General features: G+C 43.6%; 1 protein-coding gene across 2 annotated transcripts in view; it reads left to right on the top strand.

Annotated features, from left to right (window-relative positions):
* LOC109867631 (voltage-dependent calcium channel subunit alpha-2/delta-4) overlaps window positions 1-23,760 on the top strand; it is an 83,836-nt gene that overhangs the window by 17,817 nt on the left and 42,259 nt on the right. For both annotated transcript variants that reach the window (XM_031802004.1, XM_020456880.2), the window contains exons 8-24: window positions 5,495-5,645; window positions 5,925-5,999; window positions 8,702-8,791; window positions 8,934-9,047; window positions 9,272-9,484; window positions 9,869-9,946; window positions 10,249-10,404; window positions 20,276-20,362; window positions 20,898-20,969; window positions 21,092-21,153; window positions 21,260-21,327; window positions 21,415-21,460; window positions 21,694-21,791; window positions 22,023-22,116; window positions 22,281-22,373; window positions 22,577-22,719; window positions 23,499-23,570. In XM_031802004.1, the coding sequence (XP_031657864.1) occupies window positions 5,495-5,645; window positions 5,925-5,999; window positions 8,702-8,791; window positions 8,934-9,047; window positions 9,272-9,484; window positions 9,869-9,946; window positions 10,249-10,404; window positions 20,276-20,362; window positions 20,898-20,969; window positions 21,092-21,153; window positions 21,260-21,327; window positions 21,415-21,460; window positions 21,694-21,791; window positions 22,023-22,116; window positions 22,281-22,373; window positions 22,577-22,719; window positions 23,499-23,570 (1,712 nt within the window). The remainder of the gene's footprint in view (window positions 1-5,494; window positions 5,646-5,924; window positions 6,000-8,701; window positions 8,792-8,933; window positions 9,048-9,271; window positions 9,485-9,868; window positions 9,947-10,248; window positions 10,405-20,275; window positions 20,363-20,897; window positions 20,970-21,091; window positions 21,154-21,259; window positions 21,328-21,414; window positions 21,461-21,693; window positions 21,792-22,022; window positions 22,117-22,280; window positions 22,374-22,576; window positions 22,720-23,498; window positions 23,571-23,760) is intronic.

Raw genomic sequence — 23,760 nt, 5'->3', positions numbered from 1 at the left:
CATCATCGGACTGAGCTTGTTGTCATTGCAGGCAATCTCAACCATCTCAATGTTACAGGGAAGACATCCTCCTCCCTCATGTGACAACCTTCCTGCAGGCTTATCCTGTCATGACCCTCCAGCGTAACAATGCCACTGCTCGATCTGTGCGTGATTTCCTGCAAGACCGGAATGTCAGTGTTCTGCCATGGCCAGTGAAGAGCCCGGATCTCAATCCCATTGAGCACGTCTGGGACCTGTTGGATCGGAGGGTGAGGGCTAGGGCCATTCCCCCCAGAAATGTTTGGGAACTTGCAAGTGCCTTGGTGGAATAGTGGGGTAACATCTCACAGCAAGAACTGGCAAATCTGGGGCAGTCCATGAGGAGGAGATGCACTGCAGTACTTAATGCAGCTGGTGGCCACACCAGATACTGACTGTTACTTTTGGTTTTGACCGCCCTTTGTTCAGGGACACATGATTCCATTTCTGTTAGTCACATGTCTGTGGTACTTGTTCAGTTTATGTCTCAGTTGTTGAATCTTGTTATATTCATACAAATATTTACACATGTTAAGTTTGCTGAAAGTGAACAAAGCTGACAGTAAGAGGACGTTTCTATTTTTTTCCTGAGTTTATATTGTAAAACCCTCTCATCATTCATAATTATGTAGGGATACTGGAAAAACACTCCAAATAGTGTCTGACGGTGAAGTTTCCCTTTAGTCTTTATGAACAGAACACATTAAATGGGATGACATTCCGTAGCTGAAAAGCCACGCCTGCAATTTTCTGATAGGCTGCAGCTGTTACAGTATGCTGCCAATTAGCAATTGATGTGCAGGTTGTCAACAGAGGAGTCAGTTTTGGCACAGTATGCTACTGGCAAGATTGCTAGTGGCAGCAAGTGTTTCCAGTTAAAGAAATGACAATTTGCCATTAGTTTACTGGAAAATGCAAAAAAGAATCTTCACAGTGCAGCTCATTACTGACATATTCTTGTACAAAGGTGTAGCGTGTTGTTTTTCCATGTATTTCTATAAGTGTATGTGAAATCTATACGCAAGTTTTATTCTGGTTTAGTTGCATCATTTATTTACTTTTTGCTACTTATTTTTTTTTTACATTGAGTCACTACAGCAAATTGTGTCACTACAGCATTCATACTACCTTACTTTACTTAGCCAGAGGAAAGAGAGTATATAGTGCCATGGATGTATTGCTCTAATGTGGTAGGTCCTGGGATTTGGCCATGTATTATTGGACATGTATATTGATCCACTGTCTCAAGCGGAGGCGAGCATTAGTCCCCTATCACTTCTGTTGGGCCTTGGGGTCTCCTAGACCTACATTGAATTTAGCACAGATGGACTCCAATCAAGTTGTAGAAACATCTCAAGGATGGTCAATGAAAACAGGATGCACCTGAGCTCAATTTCAAGTGTCATAGCAAAGGGTCTGCTTTGTCATTATGGGGTATTGTGTGTAGCTTGATGAGGGAAAAAATGTATTGAGTCAATTTTAAGGGGTCTGAATACATAACAAAATGTGGAAAAAGTTAAGGGGTCTGAATACTTTCTGAAGGCACTGTATATATAAAGGCACAACTTTTAAAGGAGGAACCACTGTAAGTGGATTTGTCCCAATACTTTTGGTCCCCTAAAATGGAGAGACTATCAACAAAAAGTGCTGTAATTTCTAAACAATTCACCCGACATGGATGAAAATACCTTCAATTTAAAGCTGACAGTCTGAACATTAACCTCATAGTCATTGTATCATTTCAAACCTAAAGTACTGGAGAGACAATACAACAAAACGTGTCACTGTCCAAATACTTTTGGAGCTCATAGGGCAATGATGGACTTGGAGAAATGTTGGGATTAAAATGGGTTGAAAACTGCCTAAAAGTCACAGAGGAGGACGGAAGGACATGTCAAAATGGGTTGAAAACTTCCTAAAAGTCACAGAGGGTGCACGGAAGGACATGTCAAAATGGGTTGAAAACTTCCTAAAAGTCACAGAGGGTGCACGGAAGGACATGTCAAAATGGGTTGAAAACTTCCTAAAAGTCACAGAGGGTGCACGGAAGGACATGTCAAAATGGGTTGAAAACTTCCTAAAAGTCAGAGGAGGACGGAAGGACATGTCAAAATGGGTTGAAAACTGCCTAAAAGTCACAGAGGAGGACGGAAGGACATGTCAAAATGGGTTGAAAACTTCCTAAAAGTCACAGAGGGTGCACGGAAGGACATGTCAAAATGGGTTGAAAACTTCCTAAAAGTCACAGAGGGTGCACGGAAGGACATGTCAAAATGGGTTGAAAACTTCCTAAAAGTCACAGAGGGTGCACGGAAGGACATGTCAAAATGGGTTGAAAACTTCCTAAAAGTCACAGAGGAGGACGGAAGGACATGTCAAAATGGGTTGAAAACTTCCTAAAAGTCACAGAGGGTGCACGGAAGGACATGTCAAAATGGGTTGAAAACTTCCTAAAAGTCACAGAGGGTGCACGGAAGGACATGTCAAAATGGGTTGAAAACTTCCTAAAAGTCACAGAGGAGGATGGAAGGACATGTCAAAATGGGTTGAAAACTTCCTAAAAGTCACAGAGGAGGACGGAAGGACATGTCAAATGGGTTGAAAACTTCCTAAAAGTCACAGAGGAGGACGGAAGGACATGTCAAAATGGGTTGAAAACTTCCTAAAAGTCACAGAGGAGGACGGAAGGACATGTCAAAATGGGTTGAAAACTTCCTAAAAGTCACAGAGGAGGATGGAAGGACATGTCAAAATGGGTTGAAAACTTCCTAAAAGTCACAGAGGAGGACGGAAGGACATGTCAAAATGGGTTGAAAACTTCCTAAAAGTCACAGAGGAGGACGGAAGGACATGTCAAAATGGGTTGAAAACTGCCTAAAAGTCACAGAGGGTGCACGGAAGGACATGTCAAAATGGGTTGAAAACTTCCTAAAAGTCACAGAGGGTGCACGGAAGGACATGTCAAAATGGGTTGAAAACTTCCTAAAAGTCACAGAGGGTGCACGGAAGGACATGTCAAAATGGGTTGAAAACTTCCTAAAAGTCACAGAGGAGGACGGAAGGACATGTCAAAATGGGTTGAAAACTTCCTAAAAGTCACAGAGGAGGACGGAAGGACATGTCAAAATGGGTTGAAAACTTCCTAAAAGTCACAGAGGAGGACGGAAGGACATGTCAAAATGCTGCACTTAAGCAAATCTTTATTTCTATAAAAATATAAGATTTATTGAATTCTCCATTGGCTGCGTTTTGACAACCAGCCCAATTCTGATATTTTGTTCACTAATTGGTATTTTGTCTGTAATGTCTTTTTCGGTATGTGTTCGGAATCCATTGGTATCGGCTAATGGGGATCCTAATAAAATCCTCCCAATGTAATGAAAATGTAGTGAAAAGATCTGATGTGATTGGTCAAAATAATTGGGCCGCCCATGTGGTCTATGTTAAAGGGCTCTTCCATTAATTATTTAGAGTCTAAGGGGGGGGGGGGGCTAAGTTTACATGATATTTTTGTAAGATGGTCATACTATGGATCATATAGCTAATTTATTAAGAATTTTAGGACCCGTTTAGGAAGAAAAATTATACATACAGTTTATATTTGATAAAATATTGATTTGGACCTTTACTACTAAAAACCTATAGAAACACATTGAATAGCACATTCATAAATAGCAAAATGGACAGTCAAAAAATATTTTCAAGTGTCTGTCCTAAATCTAGGAGATGTTTAACCTCTTTTTCTGGGTAAGCAAAAACTACCTTCCTACTTCCATCTGTTTTGAATACCGGTTACCTTCAGACATCTCCTGTAGGGGATGTAGAGCAAAACAGAGAACACCATCGTGTTGGTGAGAATCTCCCCTTTCCACAGTGGGGTCCCATTAGTTTGCAGCCCAAAAGGTTCGGAAGCTACAGTACCAAACAGAAGATGGCACATTGACGGTACCGCAAAAGAACACCGTCATGCTCGTGAGAGTCTTCCCTTTTCCATTGAGTTTTTGGGATGTCTCCATGGTCTGACAAACCGCGTTCTAACTGCCAGCTTTCACCACAGATGGGGAAGTGCGTGGATTGAGACGCATCCAAAGCAAAAACAACCGGATGGATTTTGACGGTGATTCTTTTGCTGTGTCATTTAGATTGACACGCCGCTGCGTCAGTCGACTCGAACGTCGGAATTATGTATCGATTCACAACTTCTACTTAAAACGTCAAAGGGCACACATGTTGTGGAATGACCCTGATAGGTAGCAAATGGCTGCCCTCCCTATCTTTCCTCTCCGTTGAAAGGTGTCCTGGGACCTGAGCTGACCCTGGTTTTCAGATACTGTGGTTGCGATGTTATACAGAGCCTGTACTGCAGGCTTTATATGTCATTGTCAATTGTTATGTAACGGGTTGTGAATTTTCTGGGTATTTTCATGAAGCAGAAAGAGAGATGGAGCCCTTCACTCCCTGTACCACAACATCTGTAGCGGTGGTAGAACCCTCTCATACACCATAGAGTTATAGTCCTGTTTCTCTCCCCCTGTCCCCCAGGTATATTCAGGTTACAGTCCTGTTTCTCTCCCCCTGTCCCCCAGGTATATTCAGGTTACAGTCCTGTTTCTCTCCCCCTGTCCCCCAGGTATATTCAGGTTACAGTCCTGTTTCTCTCCCCCTGTCCCCCCAGGTATATTCAGGTTACAGTCCTGTTTCTCTCCCCCTGTCCCCCAGGTATATTCAGGTTACAGTCCTGTTTCTCTCCCCCTGTCCCCCCAGGTATATTCAGGTTACAGTCCTGTTTCTCTCCCCCTGTCCCCCCAGGTATATTCAGGTTACAGTCCTGTTTCTCTCCCCCTGTCCCCCAGGTATATTCACGTTACAGTCCTGTTTCTCTCCCCCTGTCCCCCCAGGTATATTCAGGTTACAGTCCTGTTTCTCTCCCCCTGTCCCCCTGGTATATTCAGGTTACAGTCCTGTTTCTCTCCCCCTGTCCCCCAGGTATATTCAGGTTACAGTCCTGTTTCTATCCCCCTGTCCCCCCAGGTATATTCAGGTTACAGTCCTGTTTCTCTCCCCTGTCCCCCAGGTATATTCAGGTTACAGTCCTGTTTCTCTCCCCCTGTCCCCCCAGGTATATTCAGGTTACAGTCCTGTTTCTCTCCCTCTGTCCCCCAGGTATATTCAGGTTACAGTCCTGTTTCTCTCCCCCTGTCCCCCAGGTACATTCAGGTTACAGTCCTGTTTCTCTCCCCCTGTCCCCCAGGTATATTCAGGTTACAGTCCTGTTTCTCTCCCCCTGTCCCCCCAGGTATATTCAGGTTACAGTCCTGTTTCTCTCCCCCTGTCCCCCAGGTATATTCAGGTTACAGTCCTGTTTCTCTCCCCCTGTCCCCCCAGGTATATTCAGGTTACAGTCCTGTTTCTCTCCCCCTGTCCCCCAGGTATATTCAGGTTACAGTCCTGTTTCTCTCCCCCTGTCCCCCAGGTATATTCAGGCTGCCACCTCACCAAAGGACATTATCATTGTGGTGGACATCAGTGGCAGTATGAAAGGCTTGAAGATGACCATTGCCAAACATACCATCAACACCATCCTGGACACGCTGGGGGAGAACGACTTTGTCAACGTCATTGCTGTGAGTCAACCCTCCGCTCAGCACCAATGGCCATGCACTCTCAAACAGTGTCTTCTGATTTCCGTGGATTGAAATGTGAAAGATTCACCCCCATCCTCAGTTGATCTTTGGTTGACCAAGACAACACCATTACACCATCACACCTATACACGTTACCCTTTATAGCACAATACTGTTGCATTGCATCACTGTTACAATAAACTGTTGCCAGGACTACAGGCTGACTTGACAAGACCGGTGCTAACGCCAACCCTGCCTTGTCATCTTTTCTCCGCACAGTACACTGACTACGTGCGCTACGTAGAGCCCTGCTTCCAAGGCACTCTGGTGCAGGCTGATTTGGACAACCGTGAGGTAAGTCCATTATCTGCATCGGGTAAACTGTGGACCTAAGCCACGGAGCCCTTACCTCTCAGCAGGGCTCTAGAAACTCAAAGTGTTCCATTATGACATTACACCCCTATGGAGGGAGAAGAGTGAGTGTCCCCCTTGGCTGCCAGGCATGCTTCTGGGCTAGGTGTGGCATAGTTGGCTCCACCTCTTGGCCTAGGTCCTACTTCTTGCATCAGACCAGTGTGGACCATAGAGCATCCCAGGTCAGCTGTCACTCACAACAACCATCAGCCTACTGTAGATAATATATATATATATATATATATATATATATATATATACACAGTACATTATACAGAATTATAATGTACTGTGTGCATAAAATGTATTGATAAATCAATCCATGCGATTTTAGCTAGCAGGATTTGTGCGTAGGTAGTGCAATGTGTGAGAGGTATAACCTCCTAAAAAAGTTATATTTAATCTGTCAATCAATCACTCTCTGCCCATATACTGTACCATAGCAGTAAACATATAGTAAAATGGGTGAAGGCTGGACAGGCAGACAGGCAGACAGGCAGACAGGCAGACAGGCAGACAGGCAGACAGGCAGACAGGCAGACAGGCAGACAGACAGGCAGACAGGCAGACAGGCAGACAGGCAGACAGGCAGACAGGCAGACAGACAGACAGACAGGCAGGCAGACAGGCAGGCAGACAGACAGGCAGGCAGACAGGCAGACAGGCAGACAGGCAGACAGACAGACAGACAGGCAGACAGGCAGGCAGACAGGCAGACAGGCAGACAGGCAGACAGGCAGACAGGCAGACAGGCAGACAGGCAGACAGGCAGGCAGGCAGGCAGGCAGGCAGGCAGGCAGGCAGACAGGCAGGCAGACAGGCAGACAGGCAGGCAGGCAGGCAGGCAGACAGGCAGACAGGCAGACAGGCAGACAGGCAGACAGGCAGACAGGCAGACAGGCAGACAGGCAGACAGGCAGACAGGCAGACAGGCAGACAGGCAGACAGGCAGACAGGCAGGCAGACAGGCAGACAGGCAGGCAGGCAGACAGACAGGCAGGCAGGCAGACAGGCAGACAGGCAGACAGACAGGCAGGCAGACAGACAGACAGACAGGCAGGCCCGTTGACTTTGCGCTTAGGGCTGATCGGTTTATGGGCAGACAGGCAGACAGGCAGACAGGCAGGCAGACAGGCAGGCAGACAGGCAGACAGGCCCGTTGACTTTGCGCTTGGGGCTGATCGGTTTATGGGCAGACAGGCAGGCAGTGGGGCAGACAGGCAGACAGGCCCGTTGACTTTGCGCTTGGGGCTGATCGGTTTATGGGCAGACAGGCAGACAGGCAGGCAGTGGGGCAGGCAGACAGGCAGACAGGCAGACAGCCCCGTTGACTTTGCGCTTGGGGCTGATCGGTTTATGGGCAGACACTTTAAACACTTAATGTTTTTCTGTGTTTTAAATGTGCTTCTACATCCTACAACCAGATCTTCTCAGGAATATTTTGGAAGCCTCTGGCACGTTAATGGGTATGACCTCAGGAATGAGGTACGCGCTATGGTTACCCTTAGGACCTAGACGAATTACTCTCTCTTGTTAAGGTTAACTATGGTTACCCTTAGGACCTAGACAGGAATGAGGTACGCGCTATGGTTACCCTTAGGACCTAGACAGGAATGAGGTACGCGCTATGGTTACCCATAGGACCTAGACGAATTACTCTCTCTTGTTAAGGTTAACCATGGTTACCCTTAGGACCTAGACGAATTACTCTCTCTTGTTAAGGTTAACCATGGTTACCCTTAGGACCTAGACGAATTACTCTCTCTTGTTAAGGTTAACTATGGTTACCCTTAGGACCTAGACAGGAATGAGGTACGCGCTATGGTTACCCTTAGGACCTAGACAGGAATGAGGTACGCGCTATGGTTACCCTTAGGACCTAGACAGGAATGAGGTACGTGCTATGGTTACCCTTAGGACCTAGACAAATTACTCTCTCTTGTTAAGGTTAACCATGCCTGTTACCAGGTGTGTTAAGTAAACAAATGTACAGTAATACACATTTCCTTATTTGCATTATAATTTTTCTTTAATCAATCAATGAATCAAAAAACATTGGACTAGTGTATTTAATAAAATTATCACAGAGTGATCAATAGCCAGCGACCAGAGACAGCAAACAGGTCATATTGGCCATAAAAAACTCCCTTGGTATACAGTCAACTGGACTGGTTTATTTGACCTTACAATGTCCTGTCTTGTCCTGTCTTGCTCTGTGCTGTCTTGTCCTGTCCTGTGTTGTGCTGTGCTGCATAATTGATAATTATTATTTGACCCTGCTAGTCATCTATGAACATTTGAACATCTTGGCCATGTTCTGTTTTAATCTCCACCCGGCACAGTCAGAAGAGGACTGGCCACCCCTCATAGCCTGGTTCCTCTCTAGGTTTCTTCCTAGGTTCTGGCCTTTCTAGGGAGTTTTTCCTAGCCACCGTGCTTCTACACCTGCATTGCTTTCTGTTTGGGGTTGTAGGCTGGGTTTCTGTCAACACTTTGTGACATCAGCTGATGTAAGAAGTGCTTAATAAATCAATTTGATTGATTGATAATTGTCTGTACTTCACGTTGCATTCTCACCATAAAAAGTGCTGACTCTCTCTCTTTCTCTCACTCTCTCTCTCTCTCTCTCTTTCACTATCCAGCATTTTAAGGTGCTGGTGGATGACCTGCATGTGAAGGGAGAGGGTAAAGTTGCGAAGGCCATGAAGGAATCGTTCAAAATCTTGAACGAGGTTTGCCTCCAGCACACACACACACACACACACACACACAAACACACAATCACATACATAACAACCCCCCACACAAACATACTTCCACACAAATGCTATTGGCCCAGTATCAGTTCTTCCTCTGTGTGGTGCTTCCTCCCAGGCAGCGACCAAGGGCCAAGGCAGCCTGTGCAACCAGGCCATCATGCTGATCACAGATGGAGCCATGGAGGACTTCAAGGACGTGTTTGAAGAGTTCAACTGGCCTGATCGCAGGGTACTGTAGGGCAAAACTACTATTTACTCTATATGAATAACTACACACCCACTTGACCTACAGAAAGACCTATTTGCAGTACTCTACTTCTCTATTTCCCTACTGACCCAGAAAGGCTCGATCTATAATAGAGAACATTACTCTAACGGCCTTTACAATGTAACCTGTTCAGTATTTACTCAATGAACTTATTGGATATCAGTCTCCAATACTGTCTCTTTCAGGTGCGGCTCTTCACTTACCTTATAGGCAGAGAGATGACCTTTGCAGACAACACCAAGTGGATAGCCTGCAACAATAAGGGTTACTACACACACATCTCCACTCTGGCTGACGTACAGGAGAATGTCATGGAGTACCTTCATGTCTTGAGTCGACCAATGGTCATCAATCACAATCATGACATCATCTGGACGGAGGCCTACATGGACTCTGTGGTGAGTACGGCAGCTGTACTTACCCAGTGTGCTTTGCCTAATAACTACGTTCTGCCTTTCTTACAGAACTGCACTTTTTGTGCTTCAAAGGCAAAGCATTGTTGTTGCATTTGATTTAACCTCATGATAGTCACCTCACATTGTCCTGTTTGAAAGTCAACTGTCTGCTGTATTCTCATGGGTGCTGCCAGTTACAGTACGTTCGTTTATTCATTCTGTTTAAGATAGGCCACCAACAACTGCAACTATATGGCACCCTCTAGTGCAGCGATTTGTTATTGCAGGCATTAGTAGTGAACATGTAGTAGTAGTACCAGAACCAGCAGCTCTTTGATTTGGTTTAGGATTAACAAAAGATCATTACTGTTGCCATTTCTCCTTCAGCTCTTTGCCACAAAGGCTCAAAGTTTACTTCTCATGACCTCCGTGGCAATGCCTGTCTTCAGCAAGAAGAAAGAGACGGTCAGTGGACTAAAAACTTTGGCTAGAATTCAAATGTATTTTAAACGTAGGCATGGTGGTAATCAAAGTAACAACAGTAGAATTTGTCATTGTAGTCTCATGCACCAGACACTTGTTCCCCAATAGCCTGGGGACAAGGTCACAACTGTTGTAAAGTACAGCTATAAAATGTATATTTTACATATTTGAACCAGATTAAGCAGCTCTCTGTGTGTACCATACAGCAGTGTTGCAGTGAGACTTTGCAGTAGTTGTTGGCATTACGAGTGTTATAAACCCATCTCTCCCCCTTTCTCCTCCAGCTGTCCCATGGGATTCTGCTGGGTGTGGTGGGTTCTGACATCCCCCTGCTGGAGGTCATGAAGCTGGCTCCCAGATATAGGCTGGGTCCACATGGTTACGCCTTCCTCATCACCAACAACGGTTACATCCTGGCACACCCTGACCTGCGACCTCTTGTGAGTTCAGCTGCTGTAAAGCTTGTGCTTGTTTCTGACTATATTCACTACTATAGTATTACAGTCACTACTAATACTACTACAGTCCCTTTATCTACAACTATAGACATGACTGCAGTCACCAGTACTGCTACCACAGTAAAAACTACTACAACTCTAACCTGGGCTCAAATCAAATCCTTCAAGTACTTGTTTCAGGCTACCTGAGAGTGTCAGTCGGTCTATGATGTTTATCAATTATCACAAACTTTTACACTGTTGCTTTTTTCCCATTTTTAATATAGATAATATCGATTTGATGTTGTAGAATTCAGAGACACAGAACGAAAGCAGGGGGAAAAGACTAATCACAATGGGAAAGGAAAGACACATCATTGAGCAGTATAATGCGAGAGAGTCAACTCCGCAACATCCTGAAACATACAGTGGCCAATAGCATTCACATGAGCACACACTTCAAACATGCAACCTTATTAAAAGCACATATAGGATGTTTTTCCCAAACATATCCAGTGGAACATAGCACTCACATAAACACTTATATCTGTATTATGATATAAGTGTATAAGATGTAACTCCTAAACCCTCCTCATCCTCCTCCTGAACACTCTCTCTCCACCTGTCTCCATTGTTTTACACAGAACTCTTGGTTACAGATCACATTGACAATAGAGTTGATGAATGGTGCCACCATGAGCAACACCATCATTGTGACATGCAGGATACTCCCTTGCTGACGGAAAGGGAAATGACACAGTTTGCTCTTGTAGTAGTACACAGGATACACGGTAGCCACTACAGTGAAATAATACCATGCTATTGTTTGAGGAGAGTGCACAGTCATGAATTTGAAAATGTATTAATAAACCAATTTGGCACATTTGGGCAGTCTTGATACAACATTTTGAACAGAAACTCAATGTTTCATTGAATCAGTCTATAACTTTGCACATACACTGCTGCCATCTAGTGGCCAAATTCTGAATATGTGCCAAACCTGGAATATTACATTTTGGGCTTTCGAAGATGATGGAACATATTTTTTAAATAAACACGTTTTTTCTTTGTTTTATCTTCTACCAGATGTGTTATATTCTCCTACATTCATTTCACATTTTCACAAACGTCATTTTCACAAACGTGTTTCCTTTCAAATGATATCAAGAATATGCATAGGCAGTTAGATTTGGGTATGTCATTTGGGTATGTCAATATGACAAAAAGGGTCCGATCCTTAAGAGGAACCTTGGTGAATTGAGCATGTCAACACTTCTTACAAAAACAAGTAATGATGAAGTCAATCTCCCCTCCACTTTGAGCCATGAGAGATTTGCATGCATATTATTGTTGTAAGGGACAGCCGTGCCGCGCTTTTCAAAGCCAATTGTAATTTTCCGAGGTCCTTCTTTGTGGCACCTGACCACACGACTGAACAGTAGTCCAGGTGGAACAAAACTAGAGCCTGTAGGACCTGCCTTGTTGAAATTGTTGTTAAAAAGGCAGAGAATCACTCTATTATTGACAGACTTCTCCCCATCTTAGCTACTGTTGTATCAACATGTTTTGACCATGACATTTCACAATCCAGGGTTACTACAAGCAGTTTAGTCACCTCAATTTATTCAATTTTCACATTATTTATTACAAGATTTAGTTGAGGTTTATGGTTTATGGTTTAGTAAATGATTTGTCCCAGAACCAATGCTTTTAGTGCTTTTATTTTGGAAATATTTAGGACTAACTTATTCCCTGCCACCCATTCTGAAACTAACTTCAGCTCTTTGTTAAGTGGTGATTAAGTGGTGATTTCACTCGCTGTAGTAGCTGATGTATATAGTATTGAGTCATCCATATACATAGCCACATAGCTTTACTGAAGGCCAGTGGCATGTCATTCGTAAAGATTGAAAAAGGTAAGGGGCCTAGACAGCTGCCCTGGGGAATTCCTGATTCTACCTGGATTATGTTGGAGAGCCTTCCATTAAAGAACACCCTTTGTATTCTGTTAGACATTAAACTCTTTATCCACAATATAGCAGGGGGTGTAAAGACATAACACATACATTTTTCCATTAGCAGACTATGATTGATGTCAAAATGTCAAAAGCCACACTGAAGTCTAACAAAACAGCTCCCACAATATTTTTATCATCAATTTATCTCAGCCACTCATCAGTCATTTGTGTAAGTGCTGTGTTTGTTGTCCTTCCCTATAAGTGTGCTGAATGTCTGTTGTCAATTTGTTTACAGTAAAATAGCATTGTATCTGGTCAAACACAATTTCTTCCAAAAGTTTACTAAGGGCTGGTAACAGGTTGATTGGTCGGCTATTTGAGCCAGTAAAGATAGCTTTACTATTATTGGGTAGTGGAATTACTTTTGCTTCCCTCCAGGCCTGAGTGGACTTTCTAGTGGGCTTAGATTGAACATATTGAAAATAGGATTGGCCATATCGTCCTCTATTATTCTCAGTAATTTTCCATCCAAAGTTGTCAGACGCTCGGGGTTAGGTTTGGGCCGCGGAGCTCTGACCGCCAACCTGAACCGGATTGAGAAGGTGAGCCCGGGCACCCGGCCTCACTCCATTCACTTTGACTACGACCTCAGATCAGACGAGGCAACCCGCTGAATTTAAGCATATTACTTAGCGGAGGAAAATAAACTAACCGGGATTCCCTCAGTAGCGGCGAGTGAAGAGGGAAGAGCCCAGCGCCAAATCCCTGTCCGTCCGTCGGGCACGGGGAATGTGGTGTATAGAAGACCGCTTGCCTGGTGTCGATCGGGGGCTTGAGTCCTTCTGATTGAGGCTCAGCCCGTAGACGGTGTGAGACCGGTAACGGCCCCCGTCGCGCCGGGGTCCGGTCTTCTCGGAGTCGGGTTACCTGGGAATGCAGCCCAAAGCGGGTGGTAAACTCCATCTAAGGCTAAATACCGGCACGAGATTGTCATTGTTTGATTGTCATTGTTGATAGACAACAATAGTTTTTTCACTTCTTCAACACTCACTTTACGGAATTCAAAATTAAACTGCTCGTCTTTCATAATTTGATCAGTTATACTTGGATGTGTAGTGTCAATGTTTGTTGCTGGCATGTCATGCCTAAGTTTGCTAATCTTGCCAATGAACAATCATTAAAGTAATTGCCAATACCAGTGGGTTTTGTGATGAATGAGCCATCTGATTCAATGAATGGTGGAGCTGAGTTTGCCTTTTTGCCCAACATTTAATTTTCGGTTCTCCAAAGCTTTTTACTATCATTCTTCAATTAATCTCTCTTTGTTTCATAGTATAGTTTGTTCTTCTTTATATTCAGTTTAGTCACATGATTTCTCAATTTGTAGTATGTTTGCCAATCGGTTGTGCAACCAGATTTATTTGCCATTCCTTTTGCCTCATCCCTCTCAGCCATACAATATTTCAATTTCCTCATCAATCATTGGGGATATAACAGTTTACAGTCATTTTATTAATGGGTGCATGCTTATTAGTAACTGGTATAAGCAATTTCATAAACGTGTCAAGTGCAGTATCTGGTTGCTTCTCATAACACACCACATATCAACAAATATTCTTTACATCAACAACATAGGAATCACTAGAAAACTTATTGTATGACCTCTTATACACCATATTAGGCCCAGCCTTTGGAACTTGAGTTTTCCTAGATATGGCTACTACAGTGGCAAGAAAAATGTGGTGAACCCTTTTGAAATACCTGGATGTCTGCATAAATTGGTCATCAAATTGGATCTGATCTTCATCTAGGTCACAACAATAGACAAACAGTCTGCAGTTTCTGTAGTTTCTGGATCAGACCTGCACAACGATCAAGAGGAATTTTGGACCATTCCTCTTTAAAAAACTGTTTCAATTCAGCAATATTCTTGGGATGTCTGGTGTGAACCGCTCTCTTGAGGTCATCACACAGCATCTCAATAGGGTTGAGGTCAGGACTCTGACTGGGCCACCACAGAAGGTGTATTTTCTTCTGTTGAAGCCATTCTGTTGTTGATTTACTTCGGTGTTTTGGGTCGTTGTCCTGTTGCATCACCCAACTTCTGTTGAGCTTCAATTGGAGGACAGATAGCTTAACATTCTCCTGCAAAATGTCTTCATAAACTTGGCAATTCATTTTCCATCGATGATAGCAAGCTGTCCATGCCCTGAGGTAGCAAAGCACCCCCAAACCATGATGCTCCCTCCACTATACTTTACAGTTGGGATGAGGTTTTGATGTTGGTGTGCTGTGCCTTTTTTTCTCCACATATAGTGTTGCGTGTTCCTTCCAAACAACTCAACTGTAGTTTCATCTGTCCACAGAATATTTTGCCAGTAGCACTGTGGAACATCCAGGTGCACTTATGCAAACTTCAGACATGTTTATTTTTGGACAGCAGAGACTTCTTCCGTGGTGTCCATGAACACCATTCTTGTTTAGTGTTTTAAATATCGTAGACTCGTCAACAGAGATGTTAGGATGTTCCAGAGATTTCTTTAAGTCTTCAGCTAACACTCTAGGATTCTTCTTAACCTCATTGAGCATTCTGCGCTGTGCTCTTGCAGTCATCTTTGCAGGACGGCCACTCCTAGGGAGAGTAGCGACAGTGCTGAACTTTCTCCATTTATATACAATTTGTCTAACCGTGGAGTGATGAACATCAAGGCTTTTAGAGATATTTTTGTCACCCTTCCAGCTTTATGCAAGTCATCAATTCTTAATCGTAGGTCTTCTGAGATCTCTTTTGTTCAAGGCGTGATTCACATCAGGCAATGCTTCTTGTGAATAGCAAACTCAAATTTTGTGAGTGTTTTTATAGGACAAGGCAGCCTAACCAACATCTCCAATCTCATCTCATTGATTCGACTCCAGGTTAGCCGACTCCTGACTCCAATTAGCTTTTGGAGAAGTCATTAGCTAGGGGTTCACATACTTTTTCCAACCTACTCTGTGAATGTTTAAATTATGTATTCAACATAGACAAGAAAATGCCTTTGGCATTTCTGTCTTTCTATAGATGTTATAACCATGTATTGCTACCACTGTATCATAAAAGCTATGATCTAAGTGAGTTTCAGAGATTGTCAGAATATGAATGTAATCTGTTACTAGCAAATTATTGATTTTATGAACCTTGTTTCTTAAGCTACATATGTTAACTTGGGCTATTTTTTAGCACTTTTCTGGGATGCTTCATTGTTTTCATTGCTTTACTGGGAAGATTAGCAGAAGTAGACATGCGCATGTTATTGATGTTAGTGCAGGGTGAGCTACACAAAGCGGACTGATTGCTGCATACAATAGCTGTAGGATCAGCAGAGGTATTCAGGGCAGTTAGAGGGACGTACATTAGACTACTTCCATTGTGTTTTCCAATGCCTCTGGGATAATGTAAATTTACTGAAGCATTATGACAACTGAGCCATCGTGACAGGGAATGACAACTCAGCGACACAATGGTAGGAGTGAACTGAGCTGGGTTTGGGTCACTGTAGCAGAGGATGATGATTAAAAGAGTCATAATGATACTTGGAGGGACGTGGAGCTGTAGCTTTTATGCAGGAACCAAGTTCATAGATGCACCTACAATTCTAGGGTGGCAGGTTGCCTAGCGGTTAAGAGCGTTGGGCCAGTAAGCAAAATAATTGCTGATTCAAATCCCCAAGCTGACTAGGTGAAAAATCTGTTGAGGTGTCCTTGACCAAGGCACTTAACCTTAGTTGCTCTGGATAAGAGTGACTTCTGAATGTTAATTCTAGGCTCATAGAGAAGCCCTGCAGTGGCTATGTTAAATGCACCTTGTCTCAGGTTGAGCTGGACAAGGTGATTACCCAACAAGATCTCATAATTTGACGTATTATAGATGAATATCTATTTTTGACACATTCATTCTGCATGGTTACAGGGTTAATTTCGCATGTTTAGAGGGTTAAAACAGAAACAACTCAAATGGTTAAGTTTAGGTATTCATTCTGAGTGGTTAAGGTTATAGATTAACCGCAAAGCAAGACGCAAACACACCTGGGAGGGATGATGCTCCGGTAGTGGATGCTGTTGCAAATAAACACATATCTTTCTATCGCCATGAGCTCCAGAGTCATCTGAGAGCTCAAAAACATAATAACCATAAAAACAAAATTAGCCTTATCCCACCCCAACTAGCAATGAGGAATCGGCCCCGAAGCGGCCCTCTTCCGGGGAGCCGGGAACTGATTGAACCGGCCAGGGAACGTGTGTCGGACTCGGCCCAGAATCAAAATGAATGACTGCCCAAAATCGGCCCAAGTGCATCGGGCCATTTCCGTCTACTGGAATTCAGCCGACTTTGCCGGCATCTTACCAGAATCGCCCCAGAAGCGGCCCGATGTAAATTTAAATAAATGTATACAAAATTACCCGATTTAGTCATTTTATATATTATTATACATTTCATACATACAAATTATACCCATCCACAAAAAAAACATTTTGTGTCAGAGGAAGCACAATACACCTGGTGACCGTGTGAGCGTGCATGAGCCTGGCCCGCTACAGGAGTTGCTACAGCGCTATGGGACAAGGACATCCCGGCCGGCCAAATCATCCCCTAACTCGGACGACACTGGGCCAATGGTGCGTCGGCTCATGGGTCTCCCGGGCGGGTGCGGCCCGGGAGCATATGTAACAACGCAGTTTGCACTGCGATGCAGTGTCTTAGACCGCTGTGCCACTCGGGAGGCTCCATCCAGAAAGCTTATCAATGTATCAAAATACATAAATACTACACAGGACTTCATTTAAATGTTAATTGTATTTTTTGATCAATAAATTATGAAATGTTAACTATATAAAACAGCCCATGTAATCATCTGCCAGAGAGGAGCCCCAATTGGCCCGAGCCCCAAGTAATACATTTGGGCCAGATAACTTTCACCAAAATCGTCCCGAACTCAATCCCTGCATCCTAGCCATAAGTAATACTGACAAAGGCGGCCCAGACTCGGGCCACATGACGTCGGCCGAGTCTGACTCTCAGCCGAGTGCCCCCCAACTCTCAGCCGGAATCGGCCCAGATCCACCGTTACTAGCTAGGACCCCCAAAAATCATAGTACGTTGGAACAGAAGAGCGTACAACACAGGGAATGCTGTACTAACGCTGTACTAACGCTGTACTAACGCTGTACTAACGCTGTACTAACGCTGTACTAACGCTGTAATAAAGCCAACAGATTAAGGTGTAGGACGGCTGCCAGAAGCACTCTTTAAGTCTCATCAATCCAATGAGTAGGCAGCTGTTTATCGCCCGAGTGAGGAGAAGTAGAATGAAAAGAATCAGAAAGAAAAAGGTTTTCCCTTCAACAGTGTACCAGAAAAAAAAGGTGTAGCAAGAGGATGCAGTACTGTTGAGCGTTGTTGAAGTGTCTCCAGTCCTCAGACTCAGCAGATGTATCTTCTACGACTTACTCCATGTACTGTATGCAGCCCTTTGTTGGGAGGTCATTCGACAGTGATTGATGAACTAAAACACATTCAACCACAATTGTTATCAATCCATGTCTGCTGAAAGGAAATGCATGTTCAGCTCAGCCTGGTCCCAGATCGGTCCGTGTTCTTCCCAGCTCCATCAATCATCATGGTCAATGGACCTGCTCAAACCGTCCAAACAGTTTAACCTCACGACAATCTCAGGGCTTAATTTTCAGCTGGCGTTAAGCCAGTGCAAGTGTCAAACGCACACTCCTTGGCAATTTCCTCTGGCGCTGGGCTATTTCCGATCACTTGTGCCAGGATTGGTAATTGACCTGTCTTGTAGGAGCTCTCTTGCGCTGAGGTGGGAGGAGTGGCAATATCTGATGTGTGTCGCTTTGAAACCTGCACCAAATGACCAATGTCAGGCTGTGCTGGTGGACCAACCAATACCTGGTCTTAGCGGTTACATGACTGGTTATGGCATGGATTTTGACAGAGGAAGCACAGCCTATCCAGACATGATACACACTGCCCATATGTGCATGGAACAATAGAGATGTGCTTTCTGTACCCATTAAGCTTGTATTTAGAAACATCAACAATTGTTTTTCCCCAATTAGCTTTAATTGATTCAAAACCAAGCATAGCCTCCCCTCCTGTTTTAGTCCTGCCCAATGCATTCGCCGGGTAGTCAAGTCTATCGATAAAGGGTCCGCTTTCAAACAAATGATTATATATTATATACGAAACATTATTTAAGCTCCTGTCATTATTATGGATGTACATACAACCACTCATGTATGCATGTGACCCTATTTAGAAACATTGAAGTTATTTTCCTGTAACAGTTGCTTGTTACCCCTTTCATGTGATCAGAAAACAAAACAAGCCTTCAGTAGGCTACCCTTACCCTATTATAATGAAAGCTGTTTCAACGGCAATGCGTCAGGTGTATTTCTTGTCCTGGCCATGCATTAGCAAAGGAGCCTAACCATGAAAGGTTTCTAAATTAGGCTTTTGCCGTCGTGCTTTTGCATTATTCACAATTCACATAGGCCTACCTGCAGTGCACACTCCATTTGGCTTGTATCCATCCCCATTTGGCTTGTATCCATCCCCATTTGGCTTGTATCCATCCCCATTTGGCTTGTATCCACCCCCATTTGGCTTGTATCCATCCCCATTTGGCTTGTATCCATCCCCATTTGGCTTGTATCCATCCCCATTTGGCTTGTATCCATCCCCGTTTGGCTATTCAGACCCCTTGACATTTACACATTTTAGTGTGTAGATTGATGAAGGAAAAAACAATTGAATCCATTTTAAAATAAGTCTGTAACAAACTGTGGAAAAGGGTCTGAATACTTTCCCAATGTATTGCAGCTTTAACACTATTTTGGGGTTTATATGGTCCCACCCCGATTTTGTGTTAAAATTCCTTGGGTCATGGTGTTGATATTTCTGGAGTTTAAACGACACTAAATTGAGTAAATATCCAACTCTCAGAGTTGCTTAAATTTTACTCGAATTGCCATTTTACTAGTTTAGGTGTTGTTTTTAATCAACTCCCTTCCATTTGACTATTGTCTGTGTTGTTTTGAATAAACAATCAACTACAGCAGAGTACATTTCTTTACTTCATTTGAGTTGTAAGGGTGTAAAGCCTTACTTCAATATTTCTTAACATTTCTGGTGGTTTGCAATGTGATATCCAATCTCTGTTGGAAGCCAAATTGCAGGAGACTGTTTCCCGCAGGTTCAAATCAACCTGCAACAGAGCATGCTGAGAAATATGACAATGAGGCCCCTCCCACATCTTTGGTTAACTCCCATAGATGCAACTCCCTGTCTCTGGTTACTCTACATGGAGTTAAAAGCACTGCATCCCAATGAACTCCCGTTATCAACACCAGGGAGTGTATCACTCTCTCGAGGGTTAAAATAACTCCCAGTAGAGTCAATTTAAACCTAATTCGTTTAACACTGATTTCAACTATCCGTGATTTAGGTCTCTGCTCAATCAATCATGCTGTAAAGCTGAACTTCCGCGATGCGGATTGAACAGAGCCCTTACTGTGTAGAAAATAGTTTTGCAACAGGTAATGAAAACAAGCTTTTCTTATTTGTCAGCTTCAGCTTGTCCTTCCCAGGCAACAATGAGATGCAATTCTGGGTGGCAAGGTTAAGTGGTCAATAACATGCCGACTTGTTTCATTTGGAGCCGGTGGTTGTCATGGAGCCTTTGGATTCAGGATACCATGTCACAGAGATGCCCATTAAACACATTTGGCCGAAGTGATCCTCTCATCTTACAGAACACACACACACATGCAGACAGCTGTACATACAGACACATATCTGTCCTCTTCTTGATCTTTTACCCCATATTGTCTTCCTCATCTTCTCCTCTCCTGTCCCGCAGTATAAAGATGGTAAGAAGCTGAAGCCCAAGCCCAACTACAACAGTGTGGACCTGGCTGAGGTGGAGTGGGAGGACATAGATGAGACAGTGAGTAATAGCAGTAATAATAATACATAGATCTTCTGTAGCGCTTTTCTAAAAACCAAAGATGCTTTAGAATAAACGGAAACGATAAATGAGTGAGGCTGGGTACAAAACAGGAAGGGAACACGGAATACACATGTACAGGGGCGGGCTTAGCGATTTGGGTGACTGTTTAAAAATTCCGTTAATGGGAATTTTCCCAGGGATATTACCTGCAATGATCATCGAAAATGTTTATTCTATGTACGATTTTAATTTCAGGTTATTTTTTAACTACAGCCTATATAAAGTTGTTCTTAACACATTTGCATTAAAATCAGTCAGTCGTTTCATTTGAAACCTCTGAAACATAGCAAGGTTCGCCCTTGCACATATACTGTACATACTATAGCACATTATTCACTGCCAACACAATTAATATTGTCAATTCAGTAGAACACCTGTACCTAAATTCTAGGTATGACTGTATTGTTCTGGGCTTTAACTGTGCTGGTAGTTCAACAGAGATTGTGTTCATTCATGTGTCTGCTCTTTCCAGCTAAGGACAGCCATGGTGAAAGGGGAGACAGGCACTCTGTCCTTAAATGTGAGAGCATCAGTGGACAAAGCGGTAAGTGAGATCTCGTGTGTGGGGAGATTAAACGTGACTCGGTAGTTTATGTAAAAACGATTCAATAATGTTGATTGTAACAACTGTCTCACAACGCATTTCAAATGTTTTATTTACAACAGAAAAGGCCTATGTTCTTAACAAATGACTATTTCTACACAACCATCAACGACACCCCATTCAGGTAAATGTGATACTAGGTTAGTGAGTGTGGAATGTTGGCCTATTAGATTGAATAAAGTCATTGAACATCTCACTCCACATTGTGCCTTATGTATTTCCCTCCACAGTTTTGGTATGGTGCTGACCAGGGGTCACGGACAGCTGATGTTCATGGGGACGGTCTCTGTGGAAGAGGGTAAGTGCCATTGGTCACTCTCTCTGCCACTCATCTACTGCAGAACAATCTGGTTTACTGACTTGTTTTCATTCAATCTCCTCTCAGGCCTGCATGACCTGACGTCCCCTGATCTATCCATAGCCGCTGAGTGGTAAGCATAGATAAATAAATTAAAATTGGACAATAATATGATATATTACAGAATGTTGGAGTGTAACGCTTAAATGATAGAATTGTAATAATCTAAATCAATGGTATTGATCTCTAATACTCTAAATGATAGAGCATTGGACTGTAATACTTCATTGGCCTTTAATGGCCCTTGGACTTAATAGAGTGAAAATCCCTCATCCATTCAGGGCGTACTGTATCCTTTCTGTTCAGGACATACTGTGAGACAGACATTGATCCTCACCACCGCAAATACTCTCAGCTCCAGGCTGTCATTCGCTACCTGCAGGGGAAGGAGCCTGACCTGGAGTGTGAGTACTGTCTCTACAACCTGCTCCATCCTCCCAACCATTTATTCACCGCTAACCCCCATGCCAATGTTACCCTAAATCCAAACCTTTTTTTGTGGATCCACAGGAAGACTAGCGGTTGAGAGGGCATCGGCCAATGGGGATAATAAAGACTATTATTAAGACGAATAAACAAATATAATATCAGGCAGATGTCCGGTTTGATGTTGACTGAGTGTCTGTGACTTCCAGGTGACGAGGTGCTGCTGCAGCAGACCCTGTTTGATGCTGTGGTGACAGCCCCCTTAGAAGCCTACTGGCAGGCAATAATGCTCAATGCATCTGGGTAAGACTACAGAATTATTATTTTCACAAATGTCATTTTATGTTAGCTAGTACTTGTTTGTGTGTGTGTTGTGTGTTTGCGTGTGAGCATGAGTATGTGCATATGTGTGTGCATGTGTGTTCAAGTGCATTAAAAGACCCATCTGTGTATTTGTGTATGTTCAGGATGGAGGCGGGTGTGGAGACAGCCTTCCTGGGAACTCGCTCTGGCATCATCCGGCTGACCAGATACACCGGCATGGAGACCAGGGTCGCCAAGTGAGTCAAACAACCTACATTAGCCCTACATTATATTATACGTTCACTGTGTCCTTTGAGCACAGAAGTATTATAAAGAAACAGGAAGGCACTACCTGAACCAATAAGAAACAATGTTTTTTTGCATTGCAAAAGTTTTGCTACATTGTGCACTAATGAATACGAACAAGGAATTTGATCTCCCTTAACTTCCTGTTCCAAAGGAAGTTCCTGACTCCAGCGGATAAGGACAACCTGTTCACCATGGACCACTTTCCGCTGTGGTACCGTCTGGCCATGGAGAACCCTGCCGGAAGATTCCTCTACTACATGCCGGTGGAGGACAATGACAACAAAGACAAGACAGGTACTGTAGGCTTACCATGTGATCCATGGTTGAGTTCAATTCCTAGCCTGGTCACACATCTGTTTGTGCTGTCTTACCAACACTTGTCGTGACAATGGCCATAGGTGTTGGCAAGCCGACCTGGCACCAGTCTAGTGATTTCTGTCTTCTACCCAGTCAATTTAGGAATTGAGTGGAATCACTATTGAGAAATGTCATAATCAAACCCAAACTGGCAGGAATTTTAGCTGAATTGACACTAACTCTAATATACAGACATACAATAGGTCAGAGGCTAACTTGCGTACCACAGGCCCACAGGCTCTTGCATAAGTAAAATCAGGACTATGCATCTACTGCCATTAATTCCCATTAGACTGGTTTGGATTTCTCCCTGACCAATATGGCTGCCATTTCCAACCCCTTCTGGAACTTCAAGGGTTTATGACATAGTCCCTCTAGTGATTTAATAGAATCTCTATGGTTCCCCTCCCAACTTCCCCTGATAGGATATGAACATGTCATAAGCTGTGTAAAAAATGTTTTTTTAAAGATTTGCAGGAAAAGAACTGTAAAACTGCTAAATGTTCTCTCAGCCTCATGGAAGAATGTGTAGAATAGCATGATTTTAGCTGTGAAATGGCACATTTGTCTATTTGCCCCATGGCAAAATGTGTACAATTGTAGGAAGCTAGCTGGGTTGGAGGGGGGTTTCAAGGACCTGGGGGGGGGGGTCCGCGAAACTGCAGTATGCCACTGCAGAGGTGGTGTGAGACTGATGGTTGATTTTGTTGTGACAGGGGCGTCGAAGTATGTCATAGCTGTCACAGCTGTGACTGTGTCATCGGGAGGCAAGACAGCCATGGCTGGAGGTAAGCTTCTGCTGTCTTTTACTCTCTCTGAAATGTCTGGCTCCTTTTCACAACTGCTGGAGGCGTTGATGCATCTTGTGGCTTCTATGTGTACTGAAGTGTTCAATACACATAGAAGTGTTCATACTGGTAGTAGTACTCTCTCGGGTGCTACTGCTAAATGTTTGACACACATTCTCTTGTGGAGAGG

Source organism: Oncorhynchus kisutch, linkage group LG22 (genome assembly GCF_002021735.2).
Source record: "Oncorhynchus kisutch isolate 150728-3 linkage group LG22, Okis_V2, whole genome shotgun sequence".
Classification (NCBI taxonomy): Eukaryota; Metazoa; Chordata; class Actinopteri; order Salmoniformes; family Salmonidae; genus Oncorhynchus; species Oncorhynchus kisutch.
The sequence above is the reverse complement of the archived record's forward strand: the minus strand, read 5'-3'. Positions and strand labels throughout refer to the sequence as shown.